The sequence below is a fragment of the Trachurus trachurus genome (assembly GCF_905171665.1).
Source record: "Trachurus trachurus genome assembly, chromosome: 6".
Lineage (NCBI taxonomy): Eukaryota > Metazoa > Chordata > Actinopteri > Carangiformes > Carangidae > Trachurus > Trachurus trachurus.
The window spans coordinates 31,876,152-31,903,657 of record NC_139897.1 but is presented as its reverse complement, the minus strand read 5'-3'; the positions used below and the strand labels follow the sequence as shown (position 1 = coordinate 31,903,657).

The 27,506-nt window shown below is 44.6% G+C and overlaps 2 protein-coding genes across 2 annotated transcripts in view; both read right to left on the bottom strand.

Moving 5' to 3' along the window:
• LOC310987556 (NACHT, LRR and PYD domains-containing protein 3-like) overlaps positions 1-27,506 on the bottom strand; it is a 111,935-nt gene that overhangs the window by 83,096 nt on the left and 1,333 nt on the right. The window contains exon 4 of the mRNA XM_083973872.1: positions 27,145-27,237. Coding sequence (XP_083829998.1) covers positions 27,145-27,237 — 93 coding nt within the window. The remainder of the gene's footprint in view (positions 1-27,144; positions 27,238-27,506) is intronic.
• Positions 63-23,953, bottom strand: LOC310987231 (NACHT, LRR and PYD domains-containing protein 12-like; the record flags this gene model as incomplete). The annotated part of the gene is made up of 11 exons (XM_083973421.1): positions 63-1,417; positions 1,921-2,094; positions 4,424-4,597; positions 7,195-7,368; positions 9,081-9,257; positions 11,331-11,507; positions 18,637-18,810; positions 20,103-22,216; positions 22,700-22,950; positions 23,166-23,398; positions 23,844-23,953. 11 exons carry the CDS (start codon positions 23,951-23,953, stop codon positions 1,216-1,218), a joined length of 3,960 nt encoding a protein of 1,319 aa, XP_083829547.1. The 3' UTR covers positions 63-1,215.

The following is a 27,506-nucleotide window of genomic DNA, read 5'->3' as shown; positions in this document are numbered from 1 at the left end:
TAATCACTTTCTGGCTGCTTGAAAATTTGATGGAGGTTATGTATTGCTTGAGCTCACCGGTAAAAGAAGGTTTTTTTTTTTTTTTTAAATGAACTTACATTTGTGAATATGAAATTTTGCCATTAAAATAATAAGGTTGATAATAAAAGTTATGTTGGCTTTTTCCATGTTTTTTTTTCAGGTCAGGGAGCCCAAACAGTAGTACATTCCTCCAAAACAAAATAAAATCACCATCAACATTGATAGCAACAAAATTACAAATATCACTCCATAGTTTTCCACGTGTGATTAAAAAACTAAACCTGACAGTTCTTGCGTTTATTCATAATCTCTTGTTCGACAACACATTCACTGTAAAACCATGAAAAAAAACATCCTTTTATTGTAATTTGCGAAAATAAACACTTTCATTTAGAAATGTAACTGAGCCTGACACCTAAATAATATTTATCTTTTCATGTTGTTGTTGTGGTTTTAGCTGCTCTGCAATGATATTCTGATGTGTTATGACTACATGTTGAGTCTTGAAAGAGCAAATATTGAAAAAAAAAAAATGAAAAAAACGTACAGGAAATTATGTACATATGTGTGATAAGTTATAAAATAAAGGCTAGGGTTTCTTTTGTAAATCAAACTTATCAATAATACTGAACAGTTTAATTAAATGGCATCTTTCTGTTTAATAAGACTGAGGGCGAAAAGAAGAAATTCGTTATAAAACATGTATTTTGGTCTTTTGCTGTGTTTTGTTGTGCACGACAAGTGGATGTGGCAGTAGGCTACTAACAGTAACACAGTAAAAATACTTAATGTGTTTACAGCACAACAATAAAAGTAGTTTCTGGAGACAGTATCAGAGTAAAAGTACTTCTTACAAGGTATCACAGTGAATACTATAATATAGGAGCAGAGTAAAAGTTTCTATAATGACAGTATCACAGTAAAAGTATTTAGTTAGGAGTTACTGGAGTAAAAGTACTTCCTGTACTTGAGTGACAGGTGAAGCTCATTGTTCCTGTTTGACTCAACACCTTTACCTGTGACTGGATCACTGATGATTGACACATTGAAGCTGCTGCAGCGTTTTCTGAGTCTGTGATGTCATAGATGATGTCATACGTGATGATGTCACATCCTGACAGGTTCACCTGCTGCACTTTACACTTTATTTCACTCCCACAGTCTCATCAGCTGTGGAAACAGCTACAGATCAGACTAACACTCTAGAGTCTCCAGTCGAAAGTCTGGACTCTTCACAAGATCATGAAGCTGCTGCAGAGATGAAGAGCTCAGGTTGTTGAGTCTCAGGAGGTTGTATCCTCTTTTCAGGTCCAAGAGTCTCAGGTGGGAGGGGTTGGACTTCAGAGCTGAGACCAGAGAAGAACAGCTGATGTCTGGCAAACTGCAGTTGTTCAATCTGAATAAAGAATAAAAGAAGAAGATGAAATGATGGATGATTGATCAGATGTGTCCTGATCAATGATCAGTGTGTAAATGAGAAGAGGGACTTTGTATGGGAGGACGTTTAGGGAGAAGACATTGAAATGTGTGAATGTACATATTATTAAGAATAGAAAAGGGACGATTAATATCACTCACACACACACACACACACACACACACACACACACACACACACACACACACACACACACACACACACACACACACACACACACACACACACAGCTGCAGTGATCAGATCATTGATTATTGATCAGACTGAGTGAAATGAGCTGAAAGTGAAGAGTCATTGTCAGTGTGAGAGAAGAACAAGTGGAAACATGAGACAACAACTATTTCAAACGTCCTTCATTCATGACATCAAAGTCAATGATTCAAGTTCTGAGTGAAGATCAATCAGGTTCAGTTGTGGATCAAAGATCTAAGATCTACAACAGTAACAGTCAGTGAACTGACCTCAGAGTCTCCAGTCTACAGTCTGGACTCTCCAGAAAACCACTCAGATGCTTCACTCCTGAATCCTGCAGCTTGTTCCAGCTCAGGTTCAGTTCTCTCAGGTGGGAGGGGTTGGACTTCAGAGCTGAGACCAGAGAAGAACAGCTGATCTCTGACAAACTGCAGTTCTCCAATCTGGATAAAGAATAAAAGCAGTGAGTTGAGGACAAAGCTCCTTGTTGACAGCGTTCAGTGTCTCATCATCTGTTCAGAGCTGAAGAAGCTTCAGAAAGAACAAGTTTAGAAAATCAAAGTCCAACAGCTGAAGCAACAGGAAGCAGGTTAAACAGTCACATAGAGAGAAAACAGCTCATTAATATTCATGAGAAGCTGCTGCTGCTTCAACACAGACGCAGTGACTCCGCCTCTTCACCTGTCAGCTCCACCTGTGGCTCCATCCAGACAAACTCATGTTGTGCAGCCACATTGATCAGAGATTTACTGACCATGCTCAAGACAACACACATGTGAGGCTGAACTCTGTTACCATGACAACTAACGTGTAGAAACACATGTTGAATGAAGCTCAGAGACAGAAAAACCTGAAACACACCTGCTTATTATGGGATGTTGGCTTTGAATGTTTCACTATAAACATCACAGAGCCTCAGGAAAGAGGTGGAGCCAGCAGCTATTGATTATAGATCAGTTATTGTCTGATACATCACATGTGTTTCTGTAGTGGAGGTGAAACATGAAGAGAAACAGAGACTGGACTAAAAACCAGTGAGGTGCAGTCAGGGCTTTGATTTATTCACTTCATCTAAAGTTGGATTCTTTTGGACTTTCAGATAACTTTACTACAAGTTCAATGTGTCAGAATGTGGTGATTTTCATGGTCTAATAAAAGCCAGTAAACAGAGCTAGCTTCTGTCCAGGCAGCAGCTGCACAAACCACTCAGCCATGTGTAGTATTACAGAGCAAAGGCCAAGAGCTGCTCTGCCTCTTCTGTCAGTACGGTGTGTATGTGGCTGTTTGCACATGTGCAGTAAGTTCCCACAGAGAGTTCACATGGAGGTGAAAAGACACAACGCTACGCTGCCTCTTAACTTAACTGCACCATGTCTGAGCTGCACTTCTGTTCACGTTGCCTTGGTGAATGGTCAACACACAGACGTGTCCCCTGGCTTTTTAGCCTCCAGCAGTTTAGCAGCTAATTCAACTGCAGTGATGCTCCACTGGAGAGGTGAACACCTTAATGAGCTTTCATCTGAAGAACAACAGCAGCTTTTATCTGACGGGAGACCAACGCCTGAGCTACGGTGGCTAACAGTTAGCAAGTTTTAACCTACTCCCTCTCTGACACTTAGACACTTAGACACACACACACACACACACACACACACACACACACACACACACACACACACACACACACACACACACACACACACACACACACACACACACACACACACACACACACACACACACACACACACACACACACACAGCCCAGGTTGTGTGTCTTCTCTGTTGTAAACCTTGTAATAACAGCTTGTTGTGTACAGTTAACATCCTTGTTGCTCAGGTCTGAGTGTGGATTGTGTTAAAGGTTTGTTGTGTGATGTGAGCGGTGCTCCAACATGTGATCCTGTTATTGATCTGAGTTGTGTGTTAAAGCAGATATCAGCTTCACGGCCGTTTCGGCTAATGCTGCGTTCAAGGCAGGCTTTTGAAACCGTAAGTTACAGCTTCAAGTCACAACTACGACTTGGTAGCGTTCCAGGTAACCCGTAGCTCGTGTTTTTACCATCCTGTTGTCTGTGAAAGTTCCCTATAACGGCCACTCGTAACTTCCGACCCGTGAACTCGTACCAGATCGAACTGGTATGACTTCACAGGAAGGAAAAACACAAAGTACGAGTTTCTTTGAACGCACCATGAGTTAGCAGCCCCCGCCCTTGTCAGGCATCAATTGGTCCTCGTGCTACGTCACCACATTCACGCGCATCCCTTGGCTGCACACACAGCCCTTCATGCCGTTCTCTCTCCTCATTGGATAACACTTGTATCCCACAAGGAAAATTTTCTCCTCGGGTTACAGCAGAGCAGAGTGACGGAGAGACTCGTGTTTAGGCTGAAATACTTCATGTAAGTGATTGCTGACGGAAAATAGGACTATTTAGGACTTATATTAACAAAAACATTCCACTGATATCTGCTTTAATAACAGCTGATGTCAGCACGGCATGGATTGTGGGGAAAAGGTGTTGCACATGTTGAAGACTTGGATCTGTGTGAACCATTGTGCATGAATGTGTTTGTTGTGAGGTTGTTGTGTGATGAGCTGTCTGAGGTGCCGACCCCCCACAGCCCTGGTCTTGGTCTGTGAGCGCCTGCCTACCCTGTCCTACAGCCTCAGTGTGGATCAGTAAAATATCAGCCTCATGTCTGCAGCTCAGTATCAACACAACTTTCACATCACATTCATCTGAGCACAGAAATAAAACAGAGTCTGACCTCAGAGTCTCCAGTCTACAGTCTGGACTCTCCAGAAAACCACTCAGACCCTTCACTCCTGAATCCTGCAGCTTGTTGTTGGTCAGGTCCAGGTGTCTCAGGTGGGAGGGGTTGGACTTCAGAGCTGATCCCAGAGAAGAACAGCTGATCTCTGACAACCTGCACCACTCCAATCTGAATAAAGAATAAAATCAGTGAGTTGAGGACAAAGCTCCTTGTTGACAGCGTTCAGTGTCTCATCATCTGTTCAGAGCTGAAGAAGCTTCAGAAAGAACAAGTTTAGAAAATCAAAGGGTAACACTTTACTTGAATAGGTATTCATAAGCTTGACATAACACTGTCATAACAGCGTCATAACTCAGTCATGAATGTGTCATAAACATTATGTCAAATCAAATGTCATAATCGTTTATGACTGTTGTCATTAAGTGTCATTCGGTTTTTGTAATGACAACTTGACATTAAATTTGTTTGTGATGTCCTTCTTATGACAACCTGACATTAATCAAAGTGACATTACCAGAAAATGTCATGACAACTTGACATTAACGGAATATGCACCTTTGTGTTCATGGCAAGTTGACATAATGATATCATAGATGTGCTAGGTTACAGACCATGATGTTTGACAGGATGCCCAAAACTGACTGTCATGGCACCATTATGACAGTGTAATGAAGATATTCTGCAAACTCAAGTAAAGTGGTAGCATTTTGAGTTGTCATTAACTTATCCTGAACTGACTGTAGGCCTGTGACGAGAACACATTTTGCTGGACGATATTGTCCCACAAATTATTGCAGATAAACAATATTATTGTCAACATTATTTTGAGACCAAATTAACCACTAATGTAATAATAATATTTCATAATAATGCAAGTACACCCTTTCAAATGCAATTTCTTGTGAGTATTTTTTTTACCACTTTTAAATATTCTAACAAACAAAACACAATGTGAAGCTCTCCTGTCCAATACACACCTGAAACTCCACTTTACATTCAAACAAACTAATATGACTGCCAGTTGTTAGATTTAATCAAATTTATCTCCTAAAAAGTATTTAACCGGAAGGCGGTAAACCTCTAAAAACCTGCCGATAAATTACTCGGCTCGTTTTCTCTCCCGGGATGATGAAGAGGTTGACCGGAGCTCAGCAGACCGGCAGCTGCTAACGTTAGCACATTAGCTCTGCACTTCTCCAAAAACGTCGGAGGAAATCTCCTAACTGCGGTATCTGGATAGACTGACCACAGACTGGGGATCTTCACTGTCACTTTCTCACATGAAAAAATAGTAAAACTTTGAAAAGTAACGTAATAGCAGCGCTGCAGCGAGAATTAAAACAGCATTTAGCTGCTTAGCTTTACCACTACCACTGCCGGTTGCCGCGAAATGCATTCTGGGAAACAAAGATCCTGGATGACTGACGAGAGGGTTCACTTCGTTCATTCCGCAGAAACGGCCCAGGTGCTGAGACGGATGCAGAGTGAAGCCTCCAGTCATCCTGCCTGTTTGGAGGCCAGCGATGAGGAAAACAAACATGTGCGCATGCACATGGCAATATATCGAAGTCAGGGGCGGTGTTAAGATCAGCTGGTAGAGCACCCGCCCCATGTGTTGAGACTATAGACTGTAAGGTTGAGACTACAGTCCTCACTGCAGGCGGCCCCAGTTCGAATCCCTGCGTGTCATTCCCCCGCTCTCTGCCTCCCATTTCCTGTCTCTCAACTGTCCTATCAAATAAAGGCATGAAAAGCCAAAAAAAAAAAACGTAAAAAAATAAAAAATAATATATATATATATCGATATTTTTGCCGACTTCGATATATATATATTAGTACCCTAATAAAAGACAACAACAACATCAGCACCAACCAGTGACCCACAGTAAAGAAGTGAGATGCCAGAACCAATTTCAGTGGGTTATGCTTGCTATACATTTTCTGCATTTAAAGGGATAGTTCAGCTTTTTGAAGAGGGGTTGTATGAGCTAAAAAAGGCCCATTAAGTATAATATCTGCAGTAGAAAGGTCTCTGCTCTCCCCCACTGAGAAACACCGAAGCCCCGCCTATCAGCTGTTGGGATCAGTGGTGTGTGGAAGAGGCGGAGTGATACAGCACGTTCTGGAGCCTGCCCGTGTGGAAGAATACTGGGTGAGTTGGTTAGTTCCAGATAAACTAACTTTGTTCCGACCAACTGATGCATTGTAAATGTTTTCCTTCTATTGTACCATTGAACTGGTGTATTATTTTGAGACGGGAGTTTTCATAGGCAGCGAAAATACACTGATTAATTGTTCCTCATTCACAGCCTGTGTCTCGGTGCAGCATGATGCGCCGGTGTTTCTCAGTGGGGGAGGCAGAGACCTTTCTACTGCAGAGAGTAAACTTAGTGGCCATTTGCACCTCATACAACCCCACTTTAAAAAATGCTGGACTATCCCTTTAATATTCTTCTCCTCTCGATCCAGGCGCCCAAAGGCAAGTGTGTGGCTGATCCTGTTCTGTTAGCAGCTTCATCTGAGAGCCAGCTCATCATCATCATCATCATCATCATCATCATCATCATCATCATCATCATCATCATCATCATCATCATCATCATCATCATCACCACCACCACACTGACCTCTGAGTGACCTCTGACCCTTCACCTTCTACCAGCTGCAGTAACATGGAGTCACAATCAGTCGCTGCTTCAAACTGAACTTCACACATTTGAACTGAACACAGACAAAAGTCCAACAGGTCCAGTCAGTGAACTCACCTCAGAGTCTCCAGTCGACAGTTTGGACTCTCCAGTCCAGCACACACAACCTTCACTGATGAATCACTCAGGTTGTTGTCACTCAGGTCCAGTTGTGTCAGGTGGGAGGAGTTGGACTTCAGAGCTGAGGCCACGACTTCACAGAGACTCTCTGAGAGTTTACAATCAACAAGTCTGTGAAGAGAGAAAATATCAAATGTGTCAGAATCAAACCAGATGAAAGCTGCAGTAAAAACACAGCTGATGCATCTGATGACAGTGATGATATGAGCTTCAGCTCAACTTCTATGACTGAGTTTGACAGGAAACATTGATAGAATAGAATAGAATAGAATAGAATAGGTACTTCATTGTCATTCAAGTACACAGTGTGCATAGAAAGAAAATCCTTTATGCTCTCATTAGGTGACATGATCCGGAAGCACTCAATTCAATTTTCATTTGTTATGCGGATGATACTCAACTCTAGTTGTTGATGGAGCCAGATGACAGAAGTCGCTTCATCAATCTGCAAGACTGTCTGAAAGACATTCAATCCTGGATGTCCTCTAACTTCCAGCTATTGAATTCAGATAAAACTGAGGTCATCGTGTTTGGACCTAAACATCTCAGGGACACTTTCTCTAATCAGATCGCTACTCTAGATGGCATCACCCAGACCTCAAGTACCTCAAGTCATTTTTGACCAGGACCATCCGTCCCGGACGGCTCCCATTGGCTCATACCCTCCATCCAATCCCCTCGTCGCCCAGACTCGACCCCACCCCCTTCCGCTTAGAAACTACAAGTAGTTCATAACCGCCCTGAGCTGCTCCGCCACAGACACATGAACCCATGAATTCAGCGCCTGCTGGCCCCTACCCCCGGCCGGTCTGCCGCTGAAAGCCCACTAGGATTCAGAGAAGAACAGTACAGAAGCACAGAATATGTCGCTGCCGTTATTACTGGTACCGGTGCCGTGTCGAGTCTCCCTGCTCCTCTTCCCGACACACAGCCGCTTCCAGTCAGGGCTGCAGCCTGAGCAGGTTCACGCTGCACAGCCACAGACCACGGCTCAACGGCTCTAGACCCGGAGTCCCCCTGCTCCTGTCCCCGACAAACAGCCGCTTCCAGCTGCAGCTGCAGCCTGGTCTCGCTGCACAGCCACAGACTGCGGCCCTGCGGAGCTACAGACCCCGTGTCTTCCTGTTCCTCTCCCCCCGAGACAGCACCTTATGTTGGGCCGCGCAGCGAGCAGCCTCATGGGGACACCGGTCGTACCGGGTGGCCGGGCTCAGAGCACTCTGTCTGGGGGAGAGAAGCAGGAAGACATGGGGACCCCGCTCAGGCTGCAGCGGCGGTGCTGGTACAGTACAGCAGAGTTTATGTTGAACAGGTACTCTTTGGTTTTATTATAAACTGTCATTATCATTATCTGTTGTACTTTGTAGTTTGGCCTTGGTGTCTCGGACTCAGTCTGTGTTTCCACTGATCCACTGTAGCTCCATCTATCTTCATCGCCCCCTCCCCCCCTTTCCACTGCTGTTAAACCGGCCTGTCCTTCCTTCCCATGAACCAGTCTGCCATCCAGTCCTCCCATTAAGGTGGCCTGCTCTCCCTGCTTTTCCTCCCACCAGAAGCTGCCTCCATCAGCTCTTGCTAACATTTCTCTGTTTTCCATATTCTGTGTTATAAACTGTTTTCTTGCTTGTATGTGACCGATGTAGTCTGGCCTGCCCTGAGTGGGTTTCGAATCCGGGTCTCCTGCACCGTCGACCACGATGCAAACTGTCTCGCCAAGAGGTCAATGACCACTTGGCAAGTGGGAAAACTCAGATCTACACTCAGATCTACACTGTTGAACTGAACACAGACAAAAGTCCAACAGGTCCAGTCAGTGAACTCACCTCAGAGTCTCCAGTCGACAGTTTGGACTCTCCAGTCCAGCACACAGAACCTTCACTGATGAATCACTCAGGTTGTTGGTTTTACTCAGGTCCAGTTGTGTCAGGTGGGAGGAGTTGGACTTCAGAGCTGAGGCCACGACTTCACAGAGACTCTCTGAGAGTTTACAATCAACAAGTCTGTGAACAGAGAAAATATCAAATGTGTCAGAGTCAAATTAAAGTTGCAGTAAAACTGTCAGCTGGGAGCATGGGAGTCGCTGCAACAACTGCAGCGTATATGCAGAATGCATGAGTTACAAACATGGAGTGACACTGCCACCTACTGGCATGATATATGTATGCAGGCACACACAAGTATATACACCACACACCACATATATATATATATATATATATGGCTTGCCATTTTTGTCCATTCTTCATATGGCCTGAAGCCATAAATCTCTTCTTTTCCTGTCCCACTCTCTTAAGGGGAGTAGGGAAAATCTTATGTTAGGTTCTTTTAAGTTGTTCAACGAACAATATACCACACAACAACTCTTTGGCACTGTGGTTTTTTGTATTAGCGCCTATGGAACACACTGAGGACGCCTTTGTTTTCACCGGCGAGGGGGCGTGGCCTTTTACGTGACATAGGGTTACTGTCTTCTATATTTAGGATAAAAGAAAATGGCATAAAAGGGCTCTCACACCATCCCAACAAATAATAAGTACACTGGACTTTGCACTCTGTCGATTGGACCATTCTGTGACTTTGTGACATGTCAGGCTACAAGATGAGACTGTTGTTCACTCATGACGGACAAATATGGACACATGTGCAAACACACACGTAATCTGTATGTACTGTCTAGAGCTAAACTTCAGCTCTGTATACTACCTACTGCTGTAACATGTTATGTTAAAATGTCATAAGTAAAATAATGTTATAATGCAGAGATTTAATACAGGTGCACAACACAAAATTGTGTATTAAATCTCTGCATTATATCGAGTGCTCCAGTTGTTTCTTTTGGGTTTAGTCCTCGTTGAAGTGACCCAATTGCACCTTCCTACTTACTGGTCCTGTCTGAGAGCACCGATTTACCGGCTGAAGCGCAAGAGCACCCTTCCTTTTAAAAGAATGTTATATCAAAATGTAAAAAAAAAAAGCAAAAAGAAAAGAAAAGATTACGATAAAGATTTTATTCTGTGGGTAATGGGGGCGGGACTAGATAAACTTTTGCTTCTCCCGCTTTCCCTTTCGGCCATGTGTATTGTATTATTTGAACTAAGATGAAGTGTGATGATGATGATTTAAATTGACATGCCCGAAATAAACAAATTGATTGATTGATTGATTGAATGCAGGAGTTACATGGAGTGACACTGCCACCTACTGGCATGATGCAGGCACAAACGTATATACACAACAAACAGGTTCTGCTCTTCTCTTGTTACTGTCCACTACTGCAGCTTCCTCCACTGTGGGATCAATACATACACTAATACTAATCAATACAAATACCAATAAAGGAAAATCATGATTTTGAAGTTTTAAAGTTTTTGGGATTTCTGTACAAAGGCCAGGTGTATGATCCAGGTGTACTACAGAATCTGGGGCCGTATTTAGAGCCCCCCCTCCAGTATACTCAACTGTGCGTGTGTGTGTGTGAGTGAGATACGTAATGCATGGTTTCTGTGCAAGAGCATCAGCAACACTTAAATATTAATTGTGCTTAATGTGCAACGTCCGCCTCACTGACAAGAGTTCAACAATCACCACCACGACAACAGTTACATGCACCGTTTTTTTTTCGAGCGCCAAGTGCGAATGAAGCGAATGATCCAAAATGATCAAGCAGCGCAATACAGGCGTCTGACGCGATCGGTGTGAACGCCCCATAAGACTCACTCCTACTCCTCCAGACACTGAAGAGACCTTGAGAGGAGTCCTAAGTGGTTCAGAGTTGTCTGTAGCGGACGACACTGAGCAGAAGGATGATCTGGCTTTGTTCGAGGAAGAGCAGTTGATCAGACGATATCGTTTGGACAGAGCAGGTATCATCCTTATCACAGATTTAATAAGTGACCTCATCTCACCAATAACTTCACGCAGCAGAGCTTTCAGGCAGAATTAATGATCATCACAATGCTTTGATTTCTCACCACTGGGAAAATGCAACGTCATGTGACCATGAGCTGAAGCTTCCTTCACACATTTGAACTGAACACAGACAAAAGTCCAACAGGTCCAGTCAGTGAACTCACCTCAGAGTCTCCAGTCGACAGTTTGGACTCTCCAGTCCAGCACACACAACCTTCACTGATGAATCACTCAGGTTGTTGTTTCCGGTCAGGTCCAGTTCTTTCAGGTGGGAGCAGTTGGACTTCAGAGCTGAGGCCACGACTTCACACTGACTCTCTGAGAGTCCACAACGAACAAGTCTGAGAGAGAAAATATCAAATGTGTCAGAATCAAATCAGATGAAAGCTGCAGTAAAACTGATGTGAGAAACAAAAATTGGTCAGCTGGCCACCAGGGGTCTGCCGTCTTTTATTCGGACCTCGCTGCAAGGGGGTGGATCGGACAACGCGCAGGCGTGGCTCACAGTCGGCCATAATGGAATGGGCAACTTGCTCTGACTCTGGCTGCAGTAGATAGGTTATCCAGTCATCTTCACCAAAAAAACTATTCATAACTCTGTGAAAAATAAATCAGTATCTAGCTATTACTTTAACTGTTTGAATAATGTTACTATAATGTACTTTTTTTTTTTTAAAGTACATGATTAAAATTATCCGTGATTTTAAGCTGCATCATAACTGCATAGACGTTAATAAAAAATCAAACCGTTTCGAAATCGGACAAAAACTGAGCAAGTTCTGGTCATTATAGCAGAATATGCACCATAGGCTTAATGCTCTGAGGGAGAGAGTTGCCCGTCCCAAGATGGCCGCGGTGTGGCTACACCGTGTCATTGGGCAGCAGTGGCGGGTGAGTCATCTAGTCTTCTTATATATCTATGCCTCGCTGTGTATGCCTGCTCGTGTGTGTTTGAGATAAAGTCACGTTGGATCTGAGAAGTTTGCGTGGTCTCCTTATTTTTTCCGTGCATAAGTTACCACAAAAACTGTGAGCCGTTGTTCCACCATCAACAGGACATGAGTTTTGATGAGGTGTCCAGCACCAGTGCAGTGAAGCAGGTGGAGGCGGTGCTACACTACAGCTGATCAATGAGGAGCATTGATGCTGATCTACCAGGTCACTGATGTTCTGCTGCTTCACCTCTTCACTGTTATTGATGAAACTAGTGCAGAGAAAACACTAAAGTTCAACTCAAGTGGCTTCATGTCTGTTTCACATCTGACCTGTTGAACTATAACAACAGGTTCTGCTCTTCTCTTGTTACTGTCCACTACTGCAGCTTCCTCCACATATACCAATACCAATCAATACAAATACCAATAAAGGAAAAACATGTTTTGAAAGTTCTGAGACTTCTGCACAAAGTCCAGGTGTATGATCCAGATTTTCTACAGAATCTGTGGCTGTATTTAGAGCGCCATTTTATTCTCAAGTGCTGACAATTTATGGAATTTACTTCTACTCTCAAACTTGAAGCCTCTGGAAACCCAAGTCCACAAAAGCCTTAATTTAGGGTAATATTAACTCATTGAGTGCCAGCCCTTTTATAAAATGGTCAGTGCCATGTGCCAGCGTTTCGGGGCATTTTGAGTAATATTTTAAGACCCAGAGAATATTTTGTACTATGACTCTGAAAACACAAAATAGCTCAAAGGGAAGAGGAGACTCTCTATTTAACTAGGGAAAAACCATTTGTTTGTACCTTGTTCCATTCTTGATTTATCTTAAGCTGAATAGAGCCTTGTTGCACCAAAAAGACCACTTTTTTTCTAGAAAGCTGAGAAAAATGCATTTTTGTGTGAGAGAGTCTCTCAAGGAAAACAGTGATTTATCCGTTTTAATTTTGGCTTCAAAAACATGTAAGACATCTGAAAATTTCATTTCACATGTTTTTTCATTGTACAAAAAAAAAAAAAAACTAAAATACAACAAGTAGGAGTCTTACTCTGCAGAGTGATGCCTGCTCTCCTACTCCTCCTGCAGTTGCTGCCCCCTCACCCTCTCCTCCCCCCTCCCCTCCCATCTCCTACTTCTCCTGCTGCTGCTTCCCCTTGTCTCTGAAGTAGGGAGGGAGACGTCGTGGCGTCTTCAGCCTCTCTGCTGGACGCGGCCGCACTGATCTCTCGGTTCAACTCGATTTAAATTTGAGAAAGTGCAAGTATAGAATACAGTTGTTTAGGATTGCGTGTGGTGTTTTAATCATAATTTTAAAAAGAATAATAATTAGTTAAAAAAATATTCTTATCAATTACTAGACATTTCAGGCGACCCCATTTGAATTCCAGGCGACCCCAAGGTTGAAAGACACTGCTGTAAAGTTTAGTTCATTGCAGCTGATAATGCATTCAGTGGAGGGTGATGTAGCATAATGTGTAGGCCTCTGCAGCTACTAAAACTACGTTTTGCGGATCTACTAAGAGTAACTGCCTAAATAACAGCACATGCAAACCGCAGGATTGAAATGACAGTTTTACGCGCAGTTTATGTCCTTCCAGAGAAGGAGAGCAGAGAGCTGCATGACCGCAAACGCAGAATGAAATTTGATCCAATGAATTAATACAAAGGAGCAAATAAACATATTGTTGATCTACGGTAAAAAAGAACCGTGGGAGAATATCTGAGAGGAAGTAAATGCGGTGACACCAGCTGTCAATCACTGGACCGGAGGTGCGCGCTACGGCACAGCGCTATGGCGCAGAGCTCGGGCCACACTCTGATTTAAAAGCCCGGGCGAGAGGGTTAGGGTTAGGGTAGGGTAGACGAGGTCTCGGTCTCGGACCCGGAGCTGAGCAGCCAGGTACTGGAGAGGGAGGCTAGGATCGCACCGTGGGCGCTGCACGGCCTGCGTAACGGCCCTTCAAACACACTGCCACAGCAGCTGGAGTGACCCAGAGAGATGAAAGAACTTTTACCACGGCATTAACTAACGCACTCGTGTTAGCGGCTCCAAGTCGACCTGTCTGGTAGATATGAATTATGCTTTCCTTTTGTTTCATGTGTTCTTTTTGTAAACGTGAGAAACTTTCTATTAGCCTATGTACTCTGCTACTGCTGCACTATTATCACCTCCTGATCAGACGCGGACAGTCCCCGCGGTCGCGACCAGTGTTGGGAGTAACGCGTTACAAAAGTAACGCAATTACAGTAATGTATTACTATTTGCTGTAATGCGTTATATAACGCATTTCAAATAAAATTTCGGTAATATTTTCAGTCGCGACCGCGGGGACTGTCCGCGTCTGATCAGATTTGATCCCCTCTCGCCCAGGCTTTTAAATCAGAGTGTGGCCCGAGCTCTGCGCCATAGCGCTGTGCCGTAGCGCGCACCTCCGTCCAGTGATTGACAGCTGGTGTCACCGCATTTACTTTCTCTCAGATATTCTCCCACGGTTCTTTTTTACCGTAGATCAACAATATGTTTATTTGCTCCTTTGTATTAATTCATTGGATCAAATTTCATTCTGCGTTTGCGGTCATGCAGCTCTCTGCTCTCCTTCTCTCGAAGGACATAATTACTGCGCGTAAAACTGTCATTTCAATCCTGCGGTTTGCATGTGCTGTTATTTAGGCAGTTACTCTTAGTAGATCCGCAAAACGTAGTTTTAGTAGCTGCAGAGGCCTACACATTACGCCGGGTTCACACCGGACGCCGAAGCGCCGCGAAGCGGAGCGGCCGCGGAAATCGCGCGCGAGCCGCGTCCCTCCAGTTCACACCAGACGCTGATTTCTCCGCGGCGGTCGCGAGCGCCTCTGCTCCTCAGCTGTTGTTCACTCACATTCAGAGCTGTGTTTTTTACATCATGGATAAGTAAATAACCTCATATAATTATAACACCATGTGCTGTGGGTCACACAACTCCCTGTACTTCACTTCCAAGATTAATTTCACGTCCTCCTTTTTTTTTCCACTTTACAACAACTCGTCTCTGCCTCTCTCTCTCTCTTTCCCTGTTTGTTTGTGTGTTTTGACCCCCCCTCCTCCTCCCTGCAGCCAGCCCACTCCGTGTCTCCCTATCCTGTGTGTGTGTTTTCATCTCTCTTGCTCTCTGTTGAGAGTCTGACAAATATATACGGTCGCATTTGTCAATCGCTGTATTTTATTTTGAAAAGTGTTTTATTTTGAAAATTGACTGGATTCTCTCGTTGTTTCATGTGTGACTTCCTGCCAAGATTGACGCGATTGCTCGCGGCTCGCGCACAAAATAGAGCAGACGCCGAAACTGGCGCTCCACGGCGCGAGCCGACCGCGACGCTCCGCGTCTAGTCTGAACTGCAACACCAGTTAACGAGGGCGCCGAATGGAAGCGGACTCCGCTCCGCGGCTATTCGCGGCGCTTCGGCGTCCGGTGTGAACCCGGCGTTATGCTACATCACCCTCCACTGAATGCATATTATCAGCTGCAATGAACTAAACTTTACAGCAGTGTCTTTCAACCTTGGGGTCGGTACATATACGTCAATGGCACTCAATGAGTTAAACATGTACAAATAATTAGAAATCAGTTTTCATCCAAATTAAAAATATTTGTCTTCTAAGTTTTTGTACGTTTTTGAAAATGGGGTTGAATTGACCTTTCGCAAAAGCTCCGCCCCCCTTAGTTACCGTTGCTAGCCCGACAAGCTTCTCGACGCTGCCCGAGTGTCAGCAGTGTTTTTATATTGAGCGTCTTGAGGCATCAGAGTCTCAGAGGCATATGAGCGCTATATGAATATTAATAATAACAAAATTGCGTGGTCACAATGTAAACATAATGATGATCAAAATACGGCTTTTATCGATTCATAAATTGCATCATGTAGCACATCTGCAAGAGAATACGGGTAACAGGACATGGTGTTTGTGTCGCGGACTGAGACCAGAGCTTCTTCTTTTCTCCCCACCGAGAGGATTCAATCTGTGGAAGTACACTATAGTAGGCTACAGTGTTTCCTCATAAGTACAGCTCCTTCTATTTTTTTTTTTAATTGTCGCAAATACACCACTGCATGTCTTCCGTTCATTCATCTCCTCATAGCGCTGTTTGTTATTGACATTCACACACACAGAGCTAGAGAGAGAGAGAAGCGCGCATGCTGCAGCAGTGCGTGGTGAAAGTGAAAGTTGTAAGGTCCGATCCCCCCCCCCTAAAAAAAAAAAAATCCTAGAGGAAACACTGTAGTAGTGAGTGATTTGGGATACAGCCCTAGTCCTGCTAGCTTACCTTGGAGCAGATGTAGGCTACATGCTTGTTTATTTTCATGACATTTAGCTGGGAGTGGGAGAAGGGTCCGGCTGCAGGGGGCTTCCACACGGTTTGACCCATTGTAGGCACCTCTCCTGTTGTGTTTTCAGCTTTGGGAAGGGAAAGAACACGACTCCCCCAGCCAAACTCTTCAGGTAACTACTGTCCGACAATACACTTTGCTTGTCGGAGGTCCGAAGCTTGACGGACCTTGTTTACATAGTAACGGTTGCTATGATGTCTGATTGGACAATGACCGTTCGGGGGCGGGGTTTTGCGAAAGGTCAATTGGGCATGGTTATATCTCTGAAGCTGTGTCCCAATTCAGGGGCTGCAGCCTTCGGAGGACCCAGCCTACGCGGTCTCCGGAGGCAACGGCTTCGGAGGCTCCTCCGTCGGCCGCATCAACCGTCGGTAAATGAGACGGTCTAGGCTTCGGAGCATTTCCTGATCCGAACGTAAACAACGGCCGGACGTTAAACATTTAAAAGTGCCGCTTGTAACGGCTCTACCGCTCCTCCTCCTCCTCCTTTTTTTTTTTTTTCAAGGAGTAGAATCAATACAAGGGCAGTTATCATTAATATACTAATAAACAAACCATTGAACAGCAGCCAGGGGGCTAGGCTTCAGGCTATTAAGTGAATAGAGAATAAAGAGCACAAGTAATGTGTTTTCATAGCTTTCTTATTAAAAGTTGTCACAGATGCTTTGCCTCCGCTCCTCACCTGTGCAGCCAGAGCAGAGCAGAGCTCAGCTCAGCGGGCAGCCACACCTCCGAGCCGGCCGCAGAGCCGGATTACCGTGGCTACAGCACAGAGCTGCTCCGTTCGATAGCTAACGGCTAGGTTGCTAATAACAACAACGGTGCAGCAAAGCATCTTGGGATACGGGAGGCCGCGAAGGATAGTAGCGATGCATCCTCCGAATGCAGGGGAAAGGAGGACGCATTTGGAGGACCATTCGAATTTGGACGAATTGGGACAGCCTTCGCGCAGCGCTGTGACGTAATCGGCCTTCAAATGCACCCTCCGAAGGATGCAGACCCTGAATTGGGACACAGCTTGAGATTTATAACGCAATAAATCCAAACCAATCATAAATCACCACATCAGTTGCCTCATCCCGCCCCCCAGTGGCGGCGTGACAAAACCTTTTTGCTCCCGCTCAATCTAGCTCTTTAGCCAACTCGTCTCTGCATACTGCCTTTTTTTTTAGGGGGGGGGGGGGGGGGGGGGGGCTCATGGATGCACAGTATTATAGATCCATGGGGCGGCTGTACAGTTAGCGATTAGCATTTAGCATTTTATTAGCGTTCCAGCGCGAGCTGCCCATGTGTCAGTCAGCCGATCGTTATGTGCACACAGAGATGAGAGATGGCGAAACACTGTTTTTTTTTTCCTGTAAGAGACGATCAAAGATGGTTTTGACGGGGCCAAACGATATCTCGTCATAGTCTAGCTAAGTAAGCTACTACTATCGATGCACGTCCTCTGGCGAGGACGCTTTTCTTTTTCAAACAGGATTCAAACAGCTGGATTGTATTTGCCGTGTTGTTGCTATTGTTTGGCGTGGGCGGAGCCAGGGAGCGTTATCTGCCACGCCCACTCAGGTTTTCTATGAATAGTTACTTTCACTCAGACTTTTGTGGATGCTTAATGGACTTTGATATAATAAAAGCATTTTTAGTAATTAAAGTCCTGTTTCCAGAGGCTTTAAGAATAAAAGCTATTTATCAACTAAGACTCACTCCTCCAGATATTGAAGAGACCTTGAGAGGAGTCCTAAGTGGTTCAGAAGCTTCCTTCCTGTGGAGCCCAGTGTTGATGTTCATGAGCCTCAGTGTCTCCACAGTGGGATCATCAAACCAACACTGTTCTTTGAGCTACAGGACTTTAACCTGACCTCTCACACTGGGAAGCTGCTTTGACCCTGAACCAAGCAAAGAGGGAAAACTCAGATCTACATCACATCTGCTGCTTCAGCTACAGTGGTTGATCCAGCTGTTCTGTTAGCAGCTTCATCTGAGAGCAGCTCATCATCATCATCATCATCACCACCACCACACTGACCTCTGAGTGACCTCTGACCCTTCACCTTCTACCAGCTGCAGTAACATGGAGTCACAATCAGTCGCTGCTTCAAACTGAACTTCACACATTTGACTGAACACAGACAAAAGTCCAACAGGTCCAGTCAGTGAACTCACCTCAGAGTCTCCAGTCTACAGTTTGGACTCTCCAGTCCAGCACACACAACCTTCACTGATGAATCACTCAGTTTGTTTCCACTCAGGTCCAGTTGTGTCAGGTGGGAGGGGTTGGACTTCAGAGCTGATGCCACGACTTCACAGTGACTCTCTGAGAGTTTACAATCAACAAGTCTGTGAAGAGAGAAAATATCAAATGTGTCAGAATCAAACCAGATGAAAGCTGCAGTAAAACTGTCAGCCGTTAGTCCATCATCAACAGGACATGAGTTTTGATGAGGATGAGGTGGAGCTACACTACAGCTGATCAATGAGGAGCATTGATCCTGATCTACCAGGTCACTGATGTTCTGCTGCTTCACCTCTTCACTGTTATTGATGAAACAAGTGCAGAGAAAACACTAAAGTTCAACTCAAGTGGCTTCAGGAGAGAAGAGGGGAGGAGACTCACTCACTTTGGTTTATGGGATGTAATTTAACAACTTAAAGCAGAAGTAAGTGATCCGGTGGTTTTGGCTAACTTCCTGTCAGCCGATGGAGTTAGCAGTCCCCGCCCTCGTCCCTACGTCACCACATTCACGCGCATCCCTTGGCTGCACACACAGAGAGGACCGCCCCTTTATGCCGTTCTCTCTCCTCATTGGATAAAGGTTGTAGGATACAAGGAAAGTTTTCTCCTCGGCTTACAGCAGAGCAGAGTGACTGACAGACCCGTGTTTCAGACCAAACACTCTATATAAGTGATTGCTGTCGGAAGATATAACTATTTAAGACTTATATTAACACAAATATTCCGCTTCCTCTTTTGTAGAAAATTGTTCTACAAAAGTATATATTTGTGTAACCATGGTAACAACTTGGTGTCAACAGTGGGAGGAGACTTCAGCGGGTTCTGTGCTGTGTTCTTCTGTTCAATCCAAACTTTGTTTACATAAATATGGTTTAGATTTTAGATCAAATCATCTTTTCTTTGTAGTTGAAGAGGAATAATGTAAATATCAAGACACGTGATTAATATGAAGACTGGGACTAAATACAGTAATGGTCTTGGAAATGGTCTCACATTGGTTTACTTTCGGACTTGGACTTGGTCTGGACCCCCTCAAAGTCTTAGTCGTGACTTGGTTTTGGTCTTGACTTGGTCTCGGGTTAGGTGGTCTTGACTACAACACTAGCAGTCATACTAACACCTGGAAACATCTGGATAAACGGAGGTGTAAGATTTGAATAAAACCAAAAAGTCAACATAAAAGAACAAAATAACTTGTTCTTGATTAAACAGCAACGATCACAACGAGCTGGAGATCGACATGTTGGAGCTCACAGCTTTTACTACACCTCCAAAAAACACAACTGATCTGTAATGGAGTCAAACTAAGAATAATGAGAATAAATGAAACTGTGTTTGTCTGAACTATTGATCTAAACTACTGATCAATAATTATATTGATCATGTCTGGACTCACCGAGCCTTCCTGCAGTTCCTCACAGCTGGGATCAGTCTTTGTCGTCCCTGAACTGACGTCTTGTACTTCTCCAGGTCCAACTCGTCCAGAACCTGCTCTGACATCTGCAGCATGTAGGCCAGAGCTGAACAGTGGATAAGAGACAGGTACTTTGATCTCTTCTTTGTCTTCAGAAACCGTTCGATCTCCTGATGAACTGACTGGTCCTTCATCTCCGTCAGACAGTGGAAGATGTTAATGCTTCTGTCAGGAGAGATTTCATCAGTCTTCATCTCCTTCAGGTTGTTGATGGTTCTCTGGATGGTTTCTGGACTGTTGTCTGTCTGACCCAGCAGACCTCCTAACAGCCTCTGGTTGGACTCCAGAGAGAGGCCATGAAGGAAGCGAACAAACAGGTCCAGGTGACCGTTTCTACTGAGGAGGGATTTCTCTAACACTATCCTCAGGAAGTCATCCGGGGGTGGAGGGCTGCTATTGATCGATGGAGGACTGTTAACCATTGATGGATGACTGTTAACCATTGATGGATGACTGTTATCGATCAATGGATGACTGTTATTGATCGATGGATGACTGTTATTGATCGATGGATGACTGCTATTGATCCATGGATGACTGTTATTGATCGATGGATGACTGTTACCGATCCATGGATGACTGTTATCGATCAATGGATGACTGTTATTGATCGATGGATGACTGGTATTGATCGATGGATGACTGCTATCGATCCATGGATGACTGTTATCGATCAATGGATGACTGTTATTGATCGATGGATGACTGTTATTTATCCATTGATGACTGTTAACAAGTGAAGGATAACTGTTATCAATCAATGGATGACTGTTATCAATCAATGGATGACTGTTATTGATCAGTGGATGATTGTTATTTATCCATGGATGACTGCTAACAATTGATGAATGATTGTTATTGATCGATGGATGATTGCTATCAATTGATGGATGACTGCTCGCCTTGATTCCATCAGAGGAAGGCATTGTGCTCTTCTCTCTCTCTTCGTAGTCTTTTCCCAGGAACTTCTTGAGGACCTTTGTGTTCCTGTTGGTGAAACAGTGGAACATGTAGACTGCAGCCAGAAACTCCTGAACACTCAGATGAACAAAGCAGTAGACTGTTTTCTGGAAGATCACACTCTCTCTTTTGAAGATCTCAGTACAGAGTCCTGAGTTCACCAAGGCCTCTGTGACATCCAGACCACACTGCTCCAGATCTTCTTGGTAGAACATGATGTTTCCTTCCTCCAGCTGTTCAAACGCCAGCCTCCCCAGCTTCAGAAGAACTTCCCTGTCGGCCTCCGTCAGCTCCTGTGGACTCGTCTCATGTCCTTCACCGTACTTGTTCTTCTTCCTCTTTGTCTGGACCAGCAGGAAGTGTGAGAACAGGTCAGTCGTGGTCTTGGGCAGCTCTCCTCTCTGGTCTGTGGTCAACATGTGCTCCAGAACTGTAGCACTGATCCAGCAGAAGACTGGGACTTGACACATGATGTGGAGGGTCCTGGACGTCTTGATGTGTGAGATGATTCTTCTGGACAGATCTTCATCACTGGACCTCCTCCTGAAGTACTCCTCCATCTGGGCGTCAGTGAAGCCTCGGACCTCTGTTACCCTGTCAACACACGTAGGAGGGATCTGATTGGCTGCTGCAGGTCTGGAGGTGATCCAGACCAGAGCCGAGGGAAGCAGATTCCCCTGGATGAGGTTTGTCAGCAGCACGTTGACTGATGACGTCTGTGTGACATCAGACACAACCTCCCTGTTGTTGAAGTCCAGTGACAGTCGGCTTTCATCCAGGCCGTCAAAGATGAAGAGAAGTTTACAGACAGCCAGCTGCTCTGCTGTGACCTTCTGTAATGTTGGATGGAAAACATGGAGCAGCCTGAGAAGGCTCAACCGCTGATCTCTGATCAGGTTCAGCTCCCTGAACGAAAGCAGAACCAGCAGACTGACATCTTGGTTCTCCAAGCCCTCGGCCCAGTCCAGAGTGAACTTCTGCACCGAGAAGGTTTTTCCAACGCCAGCGACGCCGTTGGTCAGAACCACTCTGATGGGTCTCTGTTGGACAGGTGCGACCGTAGAGACGTCCTCTCTCTGTTGGACAGGTGAGACCATAGAGACGTCCTCTCTCTGTTGGACAGGTGAGACCGTAGAGAAGTCCTCTCTCTGTTGGACAGGTGAGACCGTAGAGACGTCCTCTCTCTGTTGGACAGGTGAGACCGTAGAGACGTCCTCTCTCTGTTGGACAGGTGAGACCGTAGAGACGTCCTCTCTTTGTTGGACAGGTGAGACCGTAGAGACGTCCTCTCTCTGTTGGACAGGTGAGACCGTAGAGACGTCCTCTCTTTGTTGGACAGGTGAGACCGTAGAGACGTCCTCTCTCTGTTGGACAGGTGAGACCGTAGAGACGTCCTCTCTCTGTTGGACAGGTGAGACCGTAGAGACGTCCTCTCTCTGTTGGACAGGTGAGACCGTAGAGATGTCCTCTCTCTTTTGGACAGGTGAGACCGTAGAGAAGTCCTCTCTCTGTTGGACAGGTGAGACTGTAGAGACATCCTCTCTCTGTTGGACAGGTACATCTTTAAAGATGTCGTTGCACTTGATTGGAGTGTCATGGAGGGTCTTCTTCTTGGACGTTGTCTCCAGCTGTCTCACCTCATGTTGGGTATTAACCTCTTCACTCTGTCCCTCTGTGATGTAGAGCTCAGTGTAGATCCTGTTGAGGAGGGTTACACTTCCTGTTGCCTCAGTTCCTTCAGTCACTCGTTCACATCTGCTCCTCAGACTGATCTTATGTTGATCTAAAACCTCCTGCAGATCACGATCTGCTGAGAGACAAGAGACAGAGTCAGACTGAAGACAGAGAGTCTGACAATCTGATCAGATTATTTTCATCAGCTACAGAAAAACTACAGACAACAAAGAGAAGGTTTGAATCATCATCTTAAATGTCAGTGCTGTGTGATGGAACAATGACTCTGGAGAAAACAACAGGTCCTGGTTTCACAAATGACCACATCAGCAGACAGATGTTCAGTCTCACTTTGTCCACAGCTGCTCTGATTGGCTGTCTGCAGTCCACCTCTTGTTCTGGGTCTTTTTCCACACTGGGGACAGGAGGGGGGTCCTGAAGAACCAGACTGGTCCCAGTCTGAGGTGAAGCACTGTCTGCAGAACCAGTGTCCACAGCTGATGGAGACTGGATCCTTCAGGACGTCCTGACAGAGACCACAGCAGGACAGCTGCTGGTCCACAGAGACACCACTCCTCTTCCTCCTGTCAAGACATTTCTGGATCAACAACATGTCACAGCTCCACAACTGTGCTCTGATTGGTTAACCACCTCAAGGGGGCGGGGCTTCAGTAAGCAGAGGAGCAGAGAGAGAGAAAGTAGAGGAAGACGAGTGTAGAGAGACGAGCTGAATGAAGACCTGGTCCTGAACTGGTCTGGTCTCTGTCTCTTTTCATCCGTTGACCTAATCTGGACTCTAAAACAAACTCCCTGTTAGTTTGAGTCTCTTCAGTTCTGCGTCGTCTCGTCTGGTTTTTACTCCAAATGTGTGAAATGATTGAGAAGCTGTTGGTGGTGTTTTCCTCTTTCAGACACTGATCATGTGTTTGATGTTGGTTCTGGACTGAGTCCTATCAGCTCTTTAACTAACACATGAGTCTAATGACTGAATCATCTTCAGCTCGGTTTACAGTAGAAATCGTCTCTTACTGTAACTCTGAAGGTCCAGGTCCAGGTCCAGGTCCAGGTCCAGGTCCAGGTCCAGGTCCAGGTCCAGGACTGAAGAACAGAGGCCAGTCTTTGGACTTGTCACTCCTCATGGACAGACAGATGGATCCTGGAGACTCTGCTCTCAGTCTGTGGTTCTGACCTCTGCAAACACAAACATGTTTTTATTCACATCACATCGATCACTGATCAGTTCTCTGATCACAGAATCATTGTTAATGGTAAGTTCGGATGTTACCCAATATGTTTGGAAATCAATCAGTCCACCTTAAATGTCAGTATGAACATTTGTTTTTGAGTTCTCTACACTTCAGACACTTAGGCCTTGTCCATACGAGCACGGGTATTTTTGAAACCGGAGTTTTGCTCCGCGTCCATACGAGTGGTGTAATAAAAACACTGCGTACACACGCAACCGTGGAATCCGCTACCAAGTGACGCAATGCACATGTGGAAGGCTGTTTTAACCAATCAAAATACAGTGGAAACCGCTTATGGATCAAAAGGCTTGGGACGGAATCATTTCTATAGGGGAGAGTGGGGTAATGTGAGACACCGGGTAATGTGAGACACCCCCTATATCTAGAAAACGGAACACATTTATGGTCATCTGACCATTATGTTTTCAAGCCCCTTCCATTTCCCAATGGCTATGAAGAAGAGGACCTCATGATGCTGTGGAAAGCATGTTTTTTTCACAAAATTATGATTTTTGCATGTAAAAGTAAATTTTCTTGGTGTCAACTTAATCAACTGTTGTGCCAAAGCAAATTGATTCAGGTAGAAAAACTTCTATGATACATGATGATGAACTACCAACACATAAAACCATGTGATGATGCTAGCTGAAAATTAGCCTGAATTTCTAAGAGAGGACGTTTTTTCTAAAATGGGGGTGTTGGGGTAAAGTGAGACAAATGCTGCGGGGTAAAGTGAGACCATGGATGCATTATAATAAATCCAAGAGTGAGACACTGTGAGATTTACACTAGAATCTCATCCCCCAAGCCAGAAATCGTGTGTGATCAATGATCTGTAGCCACACTGCTTTGTTATGCTAGGTGCTCTCAGTCAGCTCACTTTTTTATTGGTTAATTAACTAAATTTTAGTCACATTCCACTTTGTCGGCTCCCCCCCACCCACAAGAGGACTTTTGATCGAAATGGTCACCATTGTCGGGGCCTATAATCTGACCCCCAGACTATCTAACTGGTTCTATCTGTAATTTGAATGTTAATTAAAACATTTTGTGTTGTATTTGATTTTGGTTTTGAGTTACTTTGTGTTGAGAAAACAAAAGTGCTTAATTGACCAATCCCCATGATTCTGCTACTAGTCCGACATTAGTTCTGGGATGTGTGGTTGTCAAGCTAGCTGTCAGGACTCTAACTGTCACAACATGTGTTGTTATGGTAGTTTCAGAGTGGAAAAAGTAAGTGGATCAGTTTACCCCATTGATTTTTCTAGTTTGTCTCAGTTTACCCCTGACCTGGGGTAAAGTGAGACACGAGACCACTTTTTTTTAAACAATCATATTTTCACTGTCCTTCGTCCTAAATACATTCTGATAATTTCCAATGCTAGGAAACATCCTGAATTAATGGGAAATGTGTAAATTTTACTGATAAATAATTTTAGCTCGCTTAGAGGGGAGCAAATGTAAAAAGTGTCTCACTTTACCCCACTCTCCCCTACAAATGCTGTTTAAATAATTCGTCATCAAGAAATCCGCTTATAGTGTTCATTTGTGGTCATTTTATGGATGAAAACATGCGCAAAAACAATTTAAAAACTACGTGTAGCCTATTTATTTTATTTTCGGCAGTGTCCCTTTGACGTGCACTGCTGCAGCAGCCTGCACATGTTGCTGCGCTGTGTCTTGACTCTTGTGCTGTGTGTTGTTGTGTGCTGTGTTGTTGTGCTGTGTGCATCACTTGCTGCTGAGCCACATGACTGTCGGTGCGGCGCAACTCTTTATCACTGGCTGTTGTGTTGTCTGTCAAAACATGGATGAATGAAACATATCCACTTTATATCGACCGCGGACGTCACGTATACATTTTCGGCTTTTGGCTCGTTCCGTTCATCTCCGCATCAGACAAACCAAGATCTGGGTGTCCAAGGGTTTCTTCAGCAAGAATTGGCCCCATCCTGATCCACATGTGCAGGGAAAATCGCCCAAAATTTAAGGGTGTCCGAAAACTTTTTTCCACCACTGTATTTGGTGAAGACTAAATATTTGCTCTGTCCTGCTCGTCCTCCACACCGTCTGTCTTTTTCTGGACTCCACTGATTCCTACTGAAGAAGCTTTTCTTTAGAAACACAGCAGCACAGAGACGTAGAGTTACATTTACAAGGAGGTTCAGTGATTCCCTCCGACAGCTGCTCACTATAAAACCATTTCCTCTCTGTCCAACACAGACCTTTAACCAGAGTTCGTTTAGTCAGTCTGCATTCTCTGTTAGAGCTGCACTAGTGTGGAATTCCATCCCAGCTACTATTAGAGACCTGAATACTTACAACTTATTCAGAGCTCATTTGAAGAGATGGTTAACTGGTGCTCAGCTCTGTCAGCACTAGTTCTTTTACACCTTCCTTCCTCTCTCCGGTCCGTCTGTGCTGAACCTGTAGCCATCTTGTTGTTGTCTGTCTGCCTGTGTTGGCATGCATGTCTTTTTGTGGTCTCGTTTTTACTGTGTATGCATGCAGTTTGTGTCTGTGCTTCTGCTTTGCATGCTGTGGTGTGATGTGTCTTGCATCATGTGTCTTTGCTGCATGTGTTGGGGATGTATTGAATTATGTTTTCGGATTGATGTTATATTTGTTCTTTTGTTATGTTGTATGTTCTTTTGTCAAGTTGTTAATTGCTGTGCATGTTTGTAGATTGCCTTGGCTAATAACTTTGTAATTTTAATCATATTCATATTCTGTTTTTAGGGTGACTTTTTAACATCCGTCTGGGGACTACAGATGAAAAATAGCCTCTTGGCTAATTCTGTTGCATTTACAGTGTTGTTATTAATGTGCACTGTCCCTTTTTTCAAATAAACTTATTATTATTATTAGACATCTGGAAATCACTGTCAGGTTCATCAGCTGATAAGAAGTTCTGTCTCTACATGAAGTGACCTCAACTGCAACAGTTCAATCAGTTCACAGCTTGGTAACAGGGCTCTTACTTTGTCTCTGATGGTCCAGGTCCAGGACTGAATAGTGGAGGGTTTCCCATGGACCAGTTACTCCTCACAGACCAGCAGGTGGGTCCAGGTCCAGGTCCAGACTTGAAGTTTATAGGTTCTCCTTTAGACCAGTCACTCCTCATGGACAGACAGATGGATCCTGGAGACTCTGCTCTCAGTCTGTGGTTCTGACCTCTGCAAACACAAACATGTTTTTATTCACATCACATTGATCACTGATCAGTTCTCTGATCACAGATGCATTGTGGGAAGTCTCCAGTGACGTCAGCGTCCAGCACCACACACTGTTAGTGAAGGATGGAAGCAACAAAGCATCATAGACAACAGTGTAGAATCAGTCAGACATTAACTGTGTCCAGTGTCCAGCTGCTGAACATCTGTCTCACATCAGCTCTACACAGGATCACACACTGACACACACACACACACACACACACACACAC